The sequence below is a fragment of the Leptidea sinapis genome, chromosome 26 (genome assembly GCF_905404315.1).
Source record: "Leptidea sinapis chromosome 26, ilLepSina1.1, whole genome shotgun sequence".
Classification (NCBI taxonomy): domain Eukaryota; kingdom Metazoa; phylum Arthropoda; class Insecta; order Lepidoptera; family Pieridae; genus Leptidea; species Leptidea sinapis.
Window position 1 is genome coordinate 6,531,118 of NC_066290.1, and position 18,702 is coordinate 6,549,819.

General features: G+C 35.0%; 2 protein-coding genes across 4 annotated transcripts in view; both read left to right on the forward strand.

The window, feature by feature from the left end:
- Positions 1-9,287, forward strand: part of LOC126972542 (ETS-like protein pointed) — a 216,316-nt gene extending 207,029 nt beyond the window's left edge. For 2 of the 3 annotated variants that reach the window (XM_050819377.1, XM_050819380.1), the window contains 5 exons: positions 2,110-2,364; positions 4,056-4,211; positions 4,876-4,994; positions 6,354-6,511; positions 7,179-9,287. In XM_050819377.1, the coding sequence (XP_050675334.1) occupies positions 2,110-2,364; positions 4,056-4,211; positions 4,876-4,994; positions 6,354-6,511; positions 7,179-7,242 (752 nt within the window). In that variant the 3' untranslated portion in view covers positions 7,243-9,287. The remainder of the gene's footprint in view (positions 1-2,109; positions 2,365-4,055; positions 4,212-4,875; positions 4,995-6,353; positions 6,512-7,178) is intronic. The other variant, XM_050819379.1, reaches the window with a different exon arrangement.
- Positions 9,288-13,294: 4,007 nt separating this feature from the next.
- LOC126972550 (39S ribosomal protein L37, mitochondrial) lies at positions 13,295-18,630 on the forward strand. Its single transcript, XM_050819397.1, has 5 exons — positions 13,295-13,646; positions 13,724-14,071; positions 14,869-15,158; positions 16,483-16,652; positions 18,333-18,630. Exons 1-5 carry the CDS (start codon positions 13,468-13,470, stop codon positions 18,579-18,581), a joined length of 1,236 nt encoding a protein of 411 aa, XP_050675354.1. The 5' UTR covers positions 13,295-13,467; the 3' UTR covers positions 18,582-18,630.
- The last annotated feature ends 72 nt before the right edge of the window (positions 18,631-18,702 follow it).

Here is an 18,702-nt window from a genome sequence, read left to right on the forward strand (position 1 = left end):
CACTCTGTTCTCTACTCATATTGACATATTTTTGTTTTCAATTTTTCAATTCAAATTCAAATATTTTTATTCAAAATAGAATGTGACATCACTTATTGAAAGTCAAAAACTACCACCCATTCCAAAACGAATGCCTGAGAAGAATGGGTGCAACTCAACGGCATTTTTTTTTCATCAAAAAAATATATTATCAGTAATCTAAAGAATATTGTTTTTGTTGGTTTTAAAACGCATGGTTAATAAAACGTATGCAAAATTGCACAGTTGTGTTATTCGAAGGCGAGTGGTAGAACACGCGTGTGGTGAACAAAGGGCGCGACGTGAACCGGAACGGTTTCGCGTCGACTCACACGAGAGCCACGCCAGCGATCAACAGACCGACACCGACCAGCACCGAACACACGCTGGAAGATTGAACGTGTGCCCTTGAACTATCATAGCACTGACCTCTGTCTACGAGTGTGTATCTCCACGGTCTAGTCTATGGTATTGTAATATTACACTGACCTGTATAAATACCACTGGACAGGCTGTTCCATTTATTGAAGTAGGCGTTACTTTGCGGAAATCCATAATTATACAAATGATTTGAGTTTTCTTTAGTGTTAATTCCGCCAGTATTGGTCTTTAATCAATTCGACATGTGTTTCACACGAGGCATCCTCAGAACGTGTTGTCTCGCCAAAATCTGGCACGAGACGTGAGAGAGAAATCGACGTCGAATTGTTTAAAGACAAATACTGGCGGAATTAACACTAAAGAAAACTCAAATCATTTGTATAGGCTGTTCCATGTTTGACAGCAAATTTTTTGTGCCTACTTGAAGCGCCACTCGCAAGCGTCCAGAGAACTAATTTTGACGTATAATACAAATGGTTGCGAAGGAACGTACAATACTCTGAAGTATTTTTCATTTTGAATTAATTTCGGCCGTTTTCCGTGTTATTTATACTTCAAGAATCAACGTAATAAAATACACATTGTTTTTGTAAATACTTTCCCACCATCTATCGATCTTTAGTGAGGTTGTCTTCAATAGTTTTAGTACCGCAGACTCTCACTACATGGCCAACAGCGCCAAAATGGCGAATATTAAACAGGCACAAAAGCACTTTGACAACCGCCAGTCCAGTGGTATGGTATAGGTATAGTGAAGGTCAGTGTAATATTATATTAGACTAGGCTCAGTGCCGGATTAAGCAACTCCGAGGCCCGTAGCATATTATTTCTAAGAACCTTTGATCTATATTGGAAATAGTCGGCAAAGAGGATGTAAATATTACACGTAACTTATTACGTGTAACGCCTCTTAAGGCGGGGCTGCCTAAGTAAAAATTGAAATTTAGTTTAGTATGAAATGTGCAGTCATTTGACATCAGTTTGAAATAGTAGTAATTACTGTATGGCCATTGGCGACGAAGTATAATCCGGCTTAGTTTGAAAGCAAACAATTGCTTAAAAAATGTAGTGGATTTCTTGTATCTCCGTTATATACAAGATTATTGTCATCTGTCAATCAGTGACTGCACGTTTCATACATTTCTTAGAGAGTTTCGCTAGGCTGATAGTCGGTTACCGAGTGACTGACTTGTCTGAGTTTTACATTTTTGAGACAGTAAGTTTTGTAAAGTAAATTTAATAAACAACTCCTCATAAGTTTCACTCAAAAAATTACGCTTTGCTTAAGATGAGTGGGCTTAAATATGCGGGACCCCATTTAAACCTGGGCTATTTTGGTTTCTCACATTAATTTCCACACGTCCTTCCATACCGCTGGTAACTGTTAACGACAGTTGCATCGAATCTATTATTATAAACACATCGCACAGTCCGGTAGGTGCCTCGCACGATATACCATCGAATATGGTCCGGCACCGCACATGGCATATCGGACCGCGTCTGATGGTTCAGCCGGACCAAATCCGACCATGTTTTTAGGCTATTAAGATTTGCTTTGCTTTGCCAATTGCGTAGGTGTAGGGTACTACTTACTAGCCATATGACTGGCATTCATTTATTGAGATGTGTCAATGCGACTGTTTCATCAAAAGCTTGTCGTTGGTGTAAGACTACTCTAGGCATTAGTTCAAAGTAAGCTTCAATTTCCAGGCGGCTACACGACCGGGGGCCCGCGTGAGACCAACACATACTACTCGGAGGCGAGCGGCGGCGCCGCAGCCCCGGCGCCTGCGTCGTCGGCGCCGTCGCCACTGGACGAGTACTACCAGCCCGAGTACCCGCCGCCCGCGCCTGCGCAACCCTACCTCGACGAGTACTACCACCACGCGCACGCGCACACGCAGCCGCTGCTCACACACGAGCACAAGTACCAACCGCACACGTACACGAAGACCTACCCCAGGAGTGAGTTCGCTTTCTTGTTTATGGACACTAAACTATCTTGCACCAATAACCAACCGAGCGAGCCCTTTAAAGTCTCTGCCTGTCGAACCACGCCTATCGCGTTACGGGTTCAAAGTTCAACAACGCTTTTTCGAAACATATATTTTTTTTAATTTCATCTAGGTTGTATGAATAGTTAGTACAAATATCACATCATTCACAGATGAACGATGACGTATAGACGATCTAGCGTTAGTTTCAGCTACCAAATTGAAAAGAACTGTATATATTATAGACCTTATATCATTTATACGTTCAGATAGACTATGACAGCTATGAAAAGATCGAAAAATATGAACGTTGTGCAAACAACACAAAGTAACACACATATCGCGAGTGTAAGAAGTAGCTGGTCACACACACTAACGTAATAAATATGGCCTATTTTCATCAGTTGTCGAGCAGTAAGAGGCTCTATCTAGACGTATAAATTATATAAGTTATAGACTTCGATTAATTAATGCTCTTCTACAAAAATCAAAATACATAATAGTTGACATGATCGAAACTTAAGTTCTAAGCCCTTAAGTTGAACCATTTCAATCACTTTTGTGATGAACTTCATAAAAAAAGCATTTTGATTATTCCAAAAATGTGTGTCGTTTTTATTTTATGAAATCACTTTAACACATCACAGTCCATTCTTTTTCTATGCAAAGTTCGTTCGTTTGTGGTAATAATGGTTTGTTTAGTTTTTCAAACTAAAATCTACTTTCCTCTGTGTTATAATTATTTGTATATTCACAACACGAACTCATTAATACCAAATTACCTTAGCATATTATAAATGCACATGGCGTTCGAGTGCACGTGCTAAATTTAACGACCAATTACTCATTAGGTAGTCATGTTACGAATTTAATGACATAAGTGGCACGACATAAAGAGTCCCGACACTAGATTCTAAATAATTTTTATAAAAATTATTTAGAATAATTCTTAGCTCTGTCTACACACATATCTTATAACTAGCTGACCCGGCAGACGTTGTTCTGTTCATAATAAAAAAAAACTCTTGCGTATTGAATTTTGGAAAATCCGTTCTTAGCTGACCTCTACTCGGGGAAAAGAATATTCCTACCAAATTTCACGTCTTTAGCTATAATGGTTCCAGTTCCAGTTCGTGATGAGTGACTATGATATACTAAGATATAGTGATATACGTGGAAATCTATTATATATATATATGGCGTTATCTATATATATATATATATATATATAGATAACGCCAGCGATGACTTTGATCGAAATTAAAAATACTTAAACAAACTCGAGAGCATAGGAATTCTTAATTTTATTACAACTACATTTAACATTTAATTACAATACCCCTTGGGGCCATCTCCAGCATAAGATGGAACCTTAACCTTACAACTTACATTACTTACAATTACCATCAGCTGAACGTCCTACTTGTCTCCTACCTTATTATCATGAAAAAAAAAACGTACAGTTACAACTTTTCCAAATAAGACAATCCACGTCCGACACTACGTTACCGACTTTGAAATTCTAAAGTAATTGCTCTAGGGGCTCTTTGAGAGAATTTGCTATTTGCTTGCGCTTGTTTAATCCGGCACTGTAATTGTATAAGTTTTCCTTAAAAATTGAATATTTAGTTTCTTTATTTTAATATTAAATCGATTTTACAGCGGCTGGTGGGAGGTACGGTGGGGAAGTGTACAACGAGGGCTACGCGCCAGAGTACGGCGGCGCGTGCGCAGAATGGAGCGAGTGGCCCGGCGAACAACACACGCTGATTCCACAGGACAAACTACCTTACCCATCGTCAGGACCCTGCTTTACCGGTACTGAATCATTCACATGTTCCTACCTTTTTGTTATTCTAAGTAGCGCGTAATACTAAAACTAGCAACTCAGAACACAGAAGTTAAACCAGGTATACACTAGATAGGTTGGTAGCGCCTTTTTTTTTGTCGTCAAGTAAGTCGGCTCCCTGGAAAAGGAAACACAAGTGTGGAAGCATAATTTGTTATTTTTGTAAAGTAAAATATAGTAGCTGTACAGACTGAGCAAGAAGACCTTATAATTTCAAAACCCAAGTTCAAATTAAATTTTAAATTTACTCATATGTTCTATATGCCCAGCCTAGCAAAACTCTCTAAGATAAAAGCTATTGTATGAAACGTGCAGTGATTGATAGATTGACAGATGACGGCTATAATCTTGTAAAAAAACTGAGATAGCCGAAATCCACTACGTTTTAAGCAACTCTTCGCGTTCAAATTTCGCCGGATTATACTTTGTCGCCATATTATAATTACTATTTCTAACTTATGTCAAATCTCACTGCACGTTTCATTCTAAATTAAATTTTAATTTTTACCTAGGCCTCTTATTACGTAGTATTACATCCTCTTTGTAGATGCCATAGACCGTTCGTATATAGAGCGGACATGATGTGATAAAATAGTTAGTATATTGTAAAGCAACTTTGCGTGACGTGTGCAGGTTCAGGTCCGATCCAGCTGTGGCAGTTCCTGCTGGAGCTGCTCACCGACAAGAGCTGCCAGGGGTTCATCTCGTGGACTGGCGACGGTTGGGAGTTCAAACTCACCGACCCTGATGAGGTATTTTATTTATAACCATTTTGTATTGCCGATATTAACAAACAATTAAATATTCTCTTACTTGTCTCACCATCTACCCTGGCCGCGTCTGATTAAAAAAAAGGATATCGAAGCTTAATATCTAACATAATTTATAGGAATAGATAGATTCTTGCTGTAAGACAACCGATAAAAACAGGCCACGTTTAATGCTTTAGTGTGCGTGACAAGCCACGTCTTACACTCGCGATTTGTGTTATTGTGCGTGCATCAAAAATATAGGTAAATTCTAAACTTATTTTTTTTGTCGACGTTTTCACAGTTGTCATATAAATGATGTAAGCTTTATTTTCGTAGTTCTTTTGCGGTTTCAAAATTCGTCAACTTCTTTATGCCTTTTTGTTGACATATAGCACACACTTTATTGACCTTCTAACAAAAGTCTTTATTTTCGAGACGAGGATAAATTAATCTAAAATATAATTAAAAGTATTCTAGATTAGAAAGAACTGATCGAAAGTAACTTCTCCTTTTAAAGAATGTCCCTCAGCTCGGTGTGCCTTTTGCCATAGGCCTCCCCCAATTGTCTCCATTGAGGTCTATCCTTCGCAACCCTTGTCCAATATGGCTCTAAAGTCAGGCTTATATCGTCCTCCCATCTCATCTTTGGTCTTACCTGCATTCTAGTGCCATCTCTGAGATAACAAATCGTAACGTAATCATATATAACGTCGTATCGTAATCCAACATGTATATGCAATTAAAAGTTTGACTTTGACTTTGCTCCACTTTTATGTTCAACTACGAAGCATGTGTCCGGTCCACACTTCTATAATATAGCTTATCTTTAAGGTTTTGCTGTTTTAATTAATATCGGATGGATAAATATCCAGAGTGAAGGAATAAGTTAGAAATTCTGTTAATTTTTCCTCTACAACCGTTCATAGGAAATAAAAGAGTAATGCATAGATGACTAATGTGATATACTATATTTATTATTATATATAGATATATATCATACCACAAAGTAACGAGTGCAATCGTAGTGCCGCTCAGAACTTTTGGGTTTTTTCAAGAGCGGCACTGCATTGTAATGGGCATGGTGTATATACGATACGACATGGGTACCTTCAAAAAAAGCGCGTACACCTTCCGTAAAGGCCGGCAACGCTCTTGTGATTCCTCTGGTGTTGCAAGAGAATGTGGGCGGCGGTGATCACTTAACACCAGGTGACCCGTACGGTCGTTTGTCCTCCTATTCCATAAAAAAAATAAAATGGTGTATCAATTATCATCAGCTGAACGTGCTGCTCGTCTCGTCCTTTATTTTCATAAAAAAAGACTATAATATTGTAACAATAATTGTAATATTATCTCCAGGTTGCTAGACGCTGGGGCATCCGCAAGAACAAGCCGAAAATGAATTACGAGAAGTTATCGCGTGGCCTCCGCTACTACTATGACAAAAACATCATTCACAAAACGGCTGGAAAACGCTACGTGTATCGCTTTGTCTGTGATTTGCAGAGTTTATTGGGGTAAATATTAATTAAACAATTTGTTATGTTTTTAAAAGTGACAATCCCCACTTCTAGGATTAATACACAAATAAAATTTGAAAAAAAAAAATATGAATGATGCGGGGCTCGAACTCATGACCTCCGGCGCCAAAATTTTGTTTTCAAATTTTATTTGTGAAATATTAATTAAGTAATTAAAATATTTTTATTCAAAATAGTATTTAAAATCATTTATTGAACGTCAAAAACTACCACCCATTCAAAAGAGACTGCCTCAGACCTGAGAAGAATGGGCGCAAGAAACTCAGTGGTTTTTTTTTTCAATATAAAATATGGATTACAATGTAATATCGTACAATAAACATTTATAATTAAAGAGCCTGAGGGTGTTCGCTTTATTCTCAGTCCGTGGTGTCATTAAGAAAATCGTTTATGCTATAATAACCTTTCCCCCACAAACGTTTTTTAACAATTCTTATAAATTTTGTAACACATTTGTTTTGTACATTTTCTGGGATCATATTGTAGAAGCATATACATCGCCCAACAAAAGAAAAGAGTCACTCAGTGAAACATTCTAAATCGTAATTGGAATTAACTTTGGGAGGTATAGGTACCTTTCTTGAATAAAATACGTATGTTTATAAAGATTAATATTATATAAATATTCATTACTTTGTTTCAGAATTTCTCCTGAACAATTGCATGCGATGTATGAGCCCAAGATGGAGAAGAAAGACGATGATTGAACCCGAGGTGTCTATGGCCGCGCATTGTCTATGGCAATATCAACAAACGCAAGAAAATAATACTTGTCTTTTATACAAAAGTACCATTATGTCGCACGTGCCACAAATTAATGCAATTTTTATCTCACAATACAGATTAGTAACTATGTTTCATATATTATTACGAAATCGATATTTGAATAAATGATTTCGTCCAAAAATATACACTTATTTTTGTCAGGCTAGCTCGGTGCTGTTCTTATATTAGCATACTTTATAAACAGATTACTGTATTTTTAAGCTACAAACATTGGTTTAGTAACGGGTCGTACGTAATAATAGATACGTGGAAGGCGTTTTGTGCTTTAATTTACTTGATTTACGTACCGTATTTAGTAATTCTTGAGAATTACCTATCACAACTGTATTACAAAATTTCGCGCCAAAATTTCTGTCATGTTTAGTTTTTTTTTGGAACAGCATAGTATGCGCATTCAGCCAATCATCTTTAGCTGGATGAGAAACCGTTATCATGACAATTGTATGGCCTTTTATACATGGCAATAAATGTTATAACTATTTACTTTACATGATTTTGATACTTTTAATTGTTTAAGATATAATAAGTAAATATACAATGTAAACGTTCAATACTTCAGTTACCTACAGACTTTACTACAATTTTAAATATCAGTGAAAAATGACTTCCTGCCAACTTTGTCAGACATCTGTAATGTATTATGTGCTGACATTATTCAGACTTTAGGAAAATCAAGTATTTAAATTGACAGAATTAGGTGCAACTAGTCTTAAATTATGGTGCGGCCCACGTCTAAGAGCGTTCATCCATTATTTATTTTTCATTCTTCGAGTGTTTTGTGTTTCAGCCAAGTGTTGTCACACTTAAATAAATAATAATAACGTTTCTTCGTTTAATTAAAAATGTTTAACCAATTTCACTAATTGTCGGATTTGATCTCATGCACATCCTCCAGTGGAATTTATTTCTTATGATAACGCTATAATTATTCTACTGTAAACTTGTTGTTTAATACAATTTAATATATAATAAAACCAACGGTGCCTTACACTCACAGAAGTATCATGAAATATATTTTACTTCAACAAATTTACTGAATCAAATCTACAAAGACTTAAGACTACATTGATATATAGTGCTGGTCAGTCAGGTCATAGTAGCCAGTGGTTGAAGTAATTGAAATTTGATTTAGTCAGCTTGACTTACTAATATAAGTATTTTCAACTACTTATTCATAATTAACAATAGTTCAGCTATCCATCTACTAATAATGTAAATATAAGTTAATTTTGTTACTTCGTAAAATAATTAGGTATTATAATATTATACTAGATTTTAAGTGTTGTATGTTGATTCGCAAATTGTTGCAATATGCGGTTAAATTAAATATATTATGTGATTATGTATGGACATAAAAAAATTACACAGAGTCCAAAGATTTTTTTAATCCATATACCCACCAATTGGTAAAAATACTGTGAAATTACCAAAGGTAACTAACTGCAAATTCAAAAATACCTAAGCCAATATTGACAAATTTTGTAAAATGATAGCAAATTGTTGGATTACAACACCGGGTGACGTCTTAGAGTCGCTGATCTCGTAGTAAGAGATATCTTACTAGTTATGAAATTAATTAGTTGTATTATTTTCAATTTTTATAGATCCTAGCATACACCGAAGATATTTCGATAAGTTTTATTTTGTAAAGTATTATTCCTCCATCAATATTATATACCAAACTTACTCTATAAATATAATGGAACGTTTATAAATCTCGGTGCTGTTTTTGAATAAATACGATTTTTTAATCCTGGTAACATTCGATTGTCTTCCCTTGTAGTAGGTATTTAAATTAAAACTATTAGGAAAATTCCCGTAATGCCAACATTATCAACCGAATTGTAAATTAGATAATTTGTAAAATAAATTATTGTATCACATTTAAATATATAATAGTTAACCCAGTTAATTGTATGTATGTATTGATGGAAGATTTAAATTAAAATATATATTTACGAAATTATGCTGTTATTTTATTTATACATTTTGAATAATTTCAGAATAAGATATGGCTTCTAGAATACTGTGACGTGCTTGAATTATTGAATTAGACGAATTACCCCTCGTTAACACCAAGGTATTATACACGTATTTGACAAGTTTCATGCAAATCATAAATACAAGTAGTATGCAATGTTTTCAAAATACAAAAACATAAAACTTGTCCTAGACAATATTTGTATGATACTTGTCTGATGAAATTGTTTGTCACCAATTAGTTGTCTACATGTATATGATTTCATGTTATATACTTGTTGTAGGCTTGTAACTAAACTTGTTTAAGACATGTCAGTGCAGAAGTTAATTAATTTGACAACACAATTATTGACTACTGGTACAGACAATAGAAAGTGAAGGTACTCCGGAACTTTGTTTCATGAGTGCAGTATACTTGTACACCATACAGAATGAAGGAAATTCAAGAAAACCACGCAAGTACTGGTCGCGATTATTTTTGAGGAGACGACAGCAAGAAGGGGCCTATCGTTCCTTAGTGAATTATTTAAGAATAGAAGAAAAAAGTGGATTCAGAAATTTTGTTAGAATGAGACCAATAAATTTGGAGAATTTGCTTCAAAAAGTTGCACCATACTTTTCTTAGCAGTATTCACAGTATCGAGATGCCTTCACTCCAGCAGAGATTTTTTTTTTATTGAAACGGAGGACAAACGAGCGTACGCATGGGTCACCTGGTGATTTGTGATCAGCGCCGCACACATTCTCTTGCAACACCAGAGGAATCACAGGAGCGTTGCCAGCCTTGAAGGAAGCCGTACGCGCTTTTATTGTTAGCTGTTTATTTGAGATTTCTAGCTCACTAGCTACTGACTCATATTCTTATTTGTATTTACATCGGAAATCAAAGGCAAAATGTAGATAATGCATTACTCATGCTTGCGATTTTTTAAGCATCGAAAGAATATCTTAATATAAGCCGAGATAAATATTGCTAATAAAGCTTATGTCTTTGAGCACTCCATTAAAATTTATCTTCTTCTTTTCCACTAAAAAAAAGCGGTCTGTCCGGTAAATGCTTAAAACTTTATCCACCAAGCATGGATAGAGTATGAAAGTTGTTTTAAATAAGTATTATTAACAATACTTGATAATAACATGTATGTTTTAAGTTGGTGTGAACGCTGTCAATGTATCAAACATTTCTCAGATCTATATGTGAACGCGAATGTGTTTTATACTTGCATAAAAACTTGTTGGCAACACAGTGTGAACGCAAGAATGTTTCAGATAATTGCAATACACGTTAAAAACAAATCATTATGTTTTCTACAAGTTTTGTATAAAACAAGTTTTTGACATGTTTCTTGGTGTAAACGAGGGGTTACTATGAAATGTTTGATAGATTAGATCTGAAGTTTTCTAATAGGTACTGTAGGACAGCCAAACAGGCTAAATTCCTAAACAAAACCTACAGGCACTCAATCTTCTAGATAGACCTTTTTTTTGGTATGGAAAAGGAGGACAAACGAGCCTACCAGTCATCTGGAGTTAAGTTCCTACACGTCACATGATGAAGCATGTAGATTTTTAAATATGTTTCAACATTCTTGATTGTCAGGTAAAACAAACTGTTCAAAATTATGGAGTACCCTATCGTTTAATGTAATACAATATAGAACACGTCATACGAACCTCCTGGTTGCACCAAGCACTAAAACGAACTATTATAAAAACTCGATTATAGCAGGTTTCAAAATAATTACTATGGTATTCTAGATATTTTCATTTTAGAAGGATAAATTGAAGCGAGAAATCAATGACGTTCTATACATATGGAAATATAATTCGCAGTCTAATAGCGAAACGGCAAAAGTGTGATTAAAGACAGCATAAGCACACTTTTCTCCTTAGCCAATTGTGTGTCAATCACCAAGTCTAATTGTGCTACAAAAAAGTGCCCAAATAATACGGTCACGACTCTGACTGAACTCCAATACAACGCGAACGAACTGTTATACCGTTGCTCTAGGTTACAGTGCAATCCTCTTCCATCTTACTCAGCATCCTACACATTTCCTTTATTCAACTCTCATCCTCACATCCAGTCCGCTCCGAGCATCCATCCTCGACACTCGTTTTTAAATTAAATAAATGCTCGTTAAATAAATAAAATTGTTTTTTAAAAAGCTTCTCCGAGAATCACGCATAACAGAACGCACTAGACGGCACAACTTAGTATCCTTACCATCCAAATGTGCACCATTTGTATCTTACGTGTACAACCAAACTATGAAATAAGCATTGCTGCGCTTTATTTTCAGGTCATTGTGGGTCAACCTGGAATGCCAGGTTGCCTTCAAAAAGCGCATATAAAACCATAAAAACCAGCAACGTTCTAGGTATCTACTCATAATATCCTTAGGTATTGCAAGAACCATGGAAAATAGTAATCACCTGCCATCTGCTAACCCTTGTGTAATAATGCTGAATCGCTAAGCAAATAGATCTGTCCAGAAACCTGGTAGGATAATACTTTTTATGATACATATATATGCCTAATTACAATGCAGTCCCACTCAAGTTTCTTGAAATACACAAAATTCTGAAAGCATCGCATTTATTGTGCTAGACACTTTAAGTCTCATTAGCCCAGTAATTTCACTAGAATGCGGTATTTTTGTTTTCCCGTACCTATAATAAGCAAAGAGCTCTTTTGAATGAGCGCATAGTTTTATGGAGGGTACGATTGCTACCAGACTTAGGATATCTGACGTCACTTGACCAACATCGAGAATCTGTTATAGAGGCATTCAGACCCATATAGATAATTATAAAAAATTATAAATCCTCCTATATTCAAATGTTGTGAGCCTTCTTAAGTGTGAATTCCGCTAAGATTCGTCTTCAATCAATTCGACACGTGTTTCGCCTCTAGACGAGGCATCCTCAGGAGATGTTGACTCGCCAAATTCTGGCACGAGTCTGAAGGCTCACAACATTTGAATCACTATGGATTTCCGCAAAATAACGCCTACTTCCATTAATTACCGCTCTTATATAAGAAAAAACTAAGAACAACTTTAAATCAATCTTAGTGGTGGACTACTAAAGTGGGAATTTGAATTAATAAAATTATTTTCTTTACGTGATGTGGTAATGGTGCACATCCGATTCATACGAAGTTTTGGAACACTGTTGAGAAAATAATCAATAAATTTGAAATAATGTTACCTAATATTAATATTATAATTAATGTTAAATCTTTGTTCTAACATCGCACCCAAATGAGAAATGCTTCTGTAGTCTATCACTTGACCTAGTCCACTCACAGACCCCTCCTAGGCTAGGCGTCTTCCTATATTATAATTATATATTTATACCTTGATTCCGCTGCTGACACTAATTATCAACTAGTTAAGCTCCAGCGTTTCTCAATTAACTAAATGCTATGGGATATCTTAATTATTTAAAAAAAAATTTCAATGAGATTCACAATCAGTTACTCCTTTTTCTCGTAGAGAAGGTACAGCTTCGCTGCAATTTGATGTATCTTATGTTGCGTGTTATTGATTCTGGATTTCGGCAGCAAAAAGCAGGTCAAATAGGAATCTGTGATAATTCGTAAAAGAGGTATCGCAATTGAATGGTGCACCAGACCTAACATAAAAGCAATGTAGTTGTATGATGGGGAGTAGAAACCGACATCGATGGACATCTGCAAATCGAGAACTGATGAAATGTATCACCGTATATTTTGACGTAATGAGTAATGACCGGTAGTGAGACATCCCCGACGAAGTTAGTTAGGCGCAGACGCTCTTTCGTTTTATCTTCTATGCATAATTATTAAGGACCTTAATTATTACTCTTTCATAAAACAGGGCGTTCAAATAGAATTAAACCTATTATTTAATAGTGAAGCTGAACTTTATGGCAGTTTTATGTTCTTGTTTAGTTTCTCTTCGTACATAAATGTCAATGTCAAAAGATAAAGTAAATATTTTCTGGATTCTCAGTCTAAGTCTGAATATAACCTTAAATTTTATCTAACAAACGTAAATAATTAAATATGTACATCAAATAATTATTTAATAAGAGAATATTGTCGAATATGATTTAATGAAATTCATTCTATTTATATACACATATATTGATATCACGTGTTACAAAAAAATCATATCAAAATGAAACTTTCACGAGTCTTATATAGGCAACATATTGGGTTTATGTTCAAAAAACATTGGCTAGTTCAAGGCAGCCGCGTACCAATTGATACAGGCGTAGAAAAGTATTTAAAAGAAAAGGGAATTAAAGTGGAAGATGCATTGGAGTTTATAAAGGAAGAACCAAGGACTTTTGACAGGTTAATATCAATTACAATAAATGGAGGAAGATAATAACTACTAGTGAAAACTTACAACTACTTTTGTGTTGTTTCAGAATCTCTGTCATTGGAGCATATGAACCTCCACTTCCATTAAATGAAAATCATCCAGAATATAAGGAAAGACCATGTCTGACATTGAAAAGTACTAATGTTTTGTTGGAAGGGATTAATCAGGCCCAAGTTCTCACCAAAACAATTATTGCAGAAGATCAACTACCTCGCAGAATAGAAGAATTAGCTGAACTACCTGCTCCCAAAGCTATTCACGAAGGTGTTAAAAAGGCTATTTTAAGTGCAAATGTCTTTGATACTGAACAGAAAAAATTACCAAAAAAAAAGGACAAAGAAAGACCTGCATACAACTTTCCAAGAATATTAGGAATCACAGACAGAAGGAGAAAGTAATATTATATTTCTTATTTATTGAAAACTTAAAAAACTCTTAACAAAAATTTGTGACAATAAATCTGTCATATATTTAAGAACTGTAGGTTTTGATCACACTCTGCTTTGCACCAGTATCCAATAGCCAAACAACTGCCAAGTTAGAGGCTTTAGGACATGCTTGCTTTAAATTCCCTCTGTTTATAGAGGCTGAATTATAAATCTTCACTCTTATAATTTATCATTATATTATTCATGCCTACATTTATATAAGTCAGTGCTTTGTAGGTTGAACTTCACTCTCTGGCTTCATTTTCTTACCACACCCCTTTCATGCTAGCTCTCTTATTCTGCACCACAAATTAAGATAGCTTCCTAGCTGGATGTGTGGTGTTTATTCAAATAGCAGTTTTCAAGGAACTCTCTTCCACATACAATAAAACTGTGGATTGTGCTTCCTTCCAACATGTTTCTATGTTGACATGGCATGGCTCCCAGGCGGGAAGTACACCTGTGATCCCTCTGCTGTTTAAGGAGAATGTTGATGGTTTTGATCATTTAACATTTTGTCAATCATATGCTCATCTGTCCTCCTGTTCCATAAAAATCAAAAAACAATATCAAATTACAGAACTCATTTATTGATAGGTTATTGGAAATTTTATGTCAATAAGACATAAAGATAATAATTAGAAATGAATAAAATAGTTTATTCCGAAAGCGCATAAAATAGGCACTTTATATTAATATTATAGTAATTTAATTAATCGAAGTTCCCTTACAGCAATTTACTTATATTCATAACATTTTTCAGTGAAATTTTAACAAACAGATTGATACAACTAATTGAAAAGAGTAGTGACATAGACATCACACAAAACAAGTATGTAATAAATAATGTTGAACACAGATCTGTGTTTGATAAAGAAGAAGAATTGATCCAGTTCCAAGATGTTTCAAATATATTGGTGACAAGCAATAAGCCACTGAAACATGATTTGGACACTAGCGATGTGCCATTTATTGAGATACCTGATCTTTTTCCTGTAAAGCACACTGTCACATTACCTCCTGAGCATTTCTATGAAGAGAAGAGTCGATATCGTAAGTAATATTATTATGTTAGTTCTTGTAACATATAATAAAGTTATTTATTGTCTTTATAAATGAAGCTTCTTATAGTCCATTCCTATGGATTGTGGATGACATAAGCGCTGGGCATACAACACACTTTGTGTTCAATATATGTATGCATGCGTCCTGCAGCCCCATAACATGCCCCTTATCTCAATTTTTTATCATGCATGGACATGGCTTTGACAAAATTACCATCATCTGCAAATTTGGACCCGTTTTCTGGAATAGTGAAGCGGTCATGATAGAATATCTTGATCATATAGCTACTATTAGTGGTTATTTATATGTGGGACAAATTCAAAACTGCATTACTTAATTTTTGAGAAATGGAGTAAATTTTTTTTTGGTTTATTAAGATAATGCCCCAGCTCATAGCTTGCTATTGCTATGCCTGCAATTCTAGAGAGTTGAGAAGGTGGTGTGCAGGATGGAGTTTTTAAGAATGGAATTTTAATTTTTAAAAAAGGATGTTCCATGATTTCCATTACACCGGGTTTCCACCAAAGAGGAGAGGAGATTAGCCCCGAAGCGGTCAGGTTATTTCCACCAAAAATGAGAGAAGATGCTTAGCAGGGAAGGGTTGTGAGCTGTGAGAGCTCGACATCAGTCAACTGACAAGTCACATATTGAAAGTTTTACTGACAATATTATAAAAAATAAAATAAATACCGACAAAACAACAAACACTAAAAGTGAAAATATACTTTAATTTGTTACCAACTATATTATGTATACAAGAGTTATTAATGTATTTTTATAAGAATATGTTTGGAGTCTCCTCTTTTTTTTGCGTTAAAACACGTCGCTAAATTACTAAAGTCAGTAAAAAATACGGAAGGAACTTAATTTGCCCGAACGCCATGACGACCGGCCGCCCGATGACAGCCATCTCACATCTCCGCTCTGCCGCGCCGCTTGCTCTATGGCGGCACAATATAAAAAAAAATGGGACTTCTCCTCTCCCCATGATCCATTTCCACCGAAGCTAAGCAGAGAGTAGATGTGGAAATAACGAGATCTGATTAGCTATTAGCCATTGCATGAACTCGGTCAATATTTAATAACAATTGATGATGTCTGTTAATTGAGTGATCATATAATAAAATATACCTATCTCTATTGGAGTGGCCTAATTGGTAGGTCTTTGGTAACATATTCCATTACAGATGCAGTGAAATGGTTATTTTGACATGGTATTTTTTCTAGATTCGCTCGGTGTATTAGGACACAGCCTCTTGTTTATCTGTATTTGGTAAGACTGTTATTGTAAAAATTATTGTTTTTTTTTAAGCCATTCTACCAAGTGTTTTAAAAAAGTACCCCCACACCACCTGGCTGCATTTCAATGAGACTGAAGTTAACAACATTTATGAAACACCTGTCACACCAGCACAAATCCTTGGAAGATCCTTGACTCATGCATTCACCGTGGCATCAGCATTTGCCAAACAACTTTATGGGGTATGTTGTACTTACCATATATCTTATATATATAGACAACCTGACAGCCCCATAATGGCTTACCAATATTGATTTGCCAGTATATGTGTTAGCTAGTGGTTTAATGTACAAAACACTTACGGCCATTCCCAATATACTGTCTACAGAGATAAATTACTAGTCTAGGGATAAATTACTACCTTCTAATGTAAGTAATTAGCTGTATATAATCTGAAGCTGTCCCAATACACCCGATAAGTCTTTCTTTTCGCCTTAAATTGGGACGCGTGAATTGCAATTTCCATACAAAGTTCTATCACTTATCATTATAAGTTATCGTGTACGGATAAGGTGAGTTACCTTCTATAAGTGTATTGGGACAGAAAAGTCAACGATAGTTACGATTTTTATCTCAAGTAAGCCACAACCGTAAGATGCCAAGCATAGCTGAATTCTTATAACTTATCAATCAGAATCGGTTACAGAATTAATAGATTTGTTTCCTATCTTGCTGTACCTCTGTTAAAGATGTTCTTCTCTCTTGAACGCTTTGTTCGTCTATACACCAGTTACCTTAAGAACATTATAGTGTATGGTGTTTACAGTTGTTAGTTCAGTTTCTTTTTTAGTCTATTGCATGCTGTGATCAGTTTCACATGGCGTTATCAGATGTGTTAGGATGCAATGGTGGCAAGTGATCACAATCGCCTACAATACGCTCTTGCACCACAAAAGGAGTCACACCATGTGTGCAAGTGTTGCCGACCGATTAGGCACCTACATACTAAGCACTTTTTTTTTGTAGTATCATATTTAAAATAATTGCACAATGAAGTTTTTCTAGTCGTCTACTTTATCAGTGATTTCTTAGCCACAATCAGTATAACTACATACTTATTAGTACTTATAACTACATACTTTATTGAGTCTATGAAAAAGTCTATACTCTATGGCCTAAAAAAAGCACAATTGTTTTGGTGCAACAGACAACCCAATAAAGGTTAGGTATGGTAGGTTCATAGACATATTAGGTAATATGTCTTACATAAATTAGATTTTTATGTTTAAATCATTAGAATAGACATTTTAATATCAACTTATGAAAAAAAATACATGTTAATATAATTTGCCAAGATACTAGTTATATTTTGTTATTTTAAATTTTCCCGCATTGGATGTTGTACCTTTGCCATTTCTGGAAGGAAGAATGAAACCACTCACAACGTCCAACCAAAGTATGTATTTTTTTCCCATTTCCAGCCCACTTAAGGGACAAATGGGGGGCGAAAACTTGTGCTATTTGTCTGTTTTATTTAAAATTACCTAGTCGTAGAAAAAGTATTGTATGCGACATGTTGTATAACTAGATCAAAAAACGCTCGTGGCGTCATTCATTACGATGTTCGCCTGCGATTTACATCGCAACCAACAACACTCGTGTTGCTTGACCCTCATTATACAACTATTGCTTAAAATACTATAAATCAATAGTTCATTTTTGACATAAAATTCTTTGAAGTTAAAAAAATCTGAGCATCTTTCTAGTGGGGAGAATGTATGTACTACTTATAATCTGGTGGACATCTTGCATTTCTAGTTATAAAATAGAACCATATTGGTTTGATTACCCAATATTTTATAAAATTGCTCACATGATACAATTTTAAAATATAAATAATTTGAGTAACTATTGTGTTTCAGGAAGACGTAAAAGATTTACATGAGCCTATTCATTTGAACTGCATTCAAACAGATGGGAAGCGCTTTCATTTTGGAGTGTTTGAGCTGAATACATTAAACGTTGATGGCAACGATGGCACAAAGAATATATGGTATTGTAAAAATGATCAAATATTGTACGACTCGAGTCGTTATTTCAGCGGCATGCCATCTTTAGATAATTACAACCCAAAAGTATACGGTTACATTAACGCCTTTTACAATTGTTAATACAAACGGTTGAAATTTATAGAAACAGTGTATTAAATAATTTAGCTTACTTTATTTTTTATTTCCTTGACTAGTTAAAAACTAATGTGTGAAGAAAAAATAATTATATAATAAATGTATT

What these genes read in the sequence shown, in the direction of transcription:
- LOC126972550 (XM_050819397.1), top strand. Translation starts at nt 13,468, where the DNA reads ATGAAACTTTCACGAGTCTTATATAGGCAACATATTGGGTTTATGTTC. An exon ending in GAACCAAGGACTTTTGACAG is followed by an intron (nt 13,647 to 13,723) that starts GTTAATATCAAT and finishes GTGTTGTTTCAG; the next exon opens with AATCTCTGTCATTGGAGCAT. An exon ending in TTGCCAAACAACTTTATGGG is followed by an intron (nt 16,653 to 18,332) that starts GTATGTTGTACT and finishes ATTGTGTTTCAG; the next exon opens with GAAGACGTAAAAGATTTACA.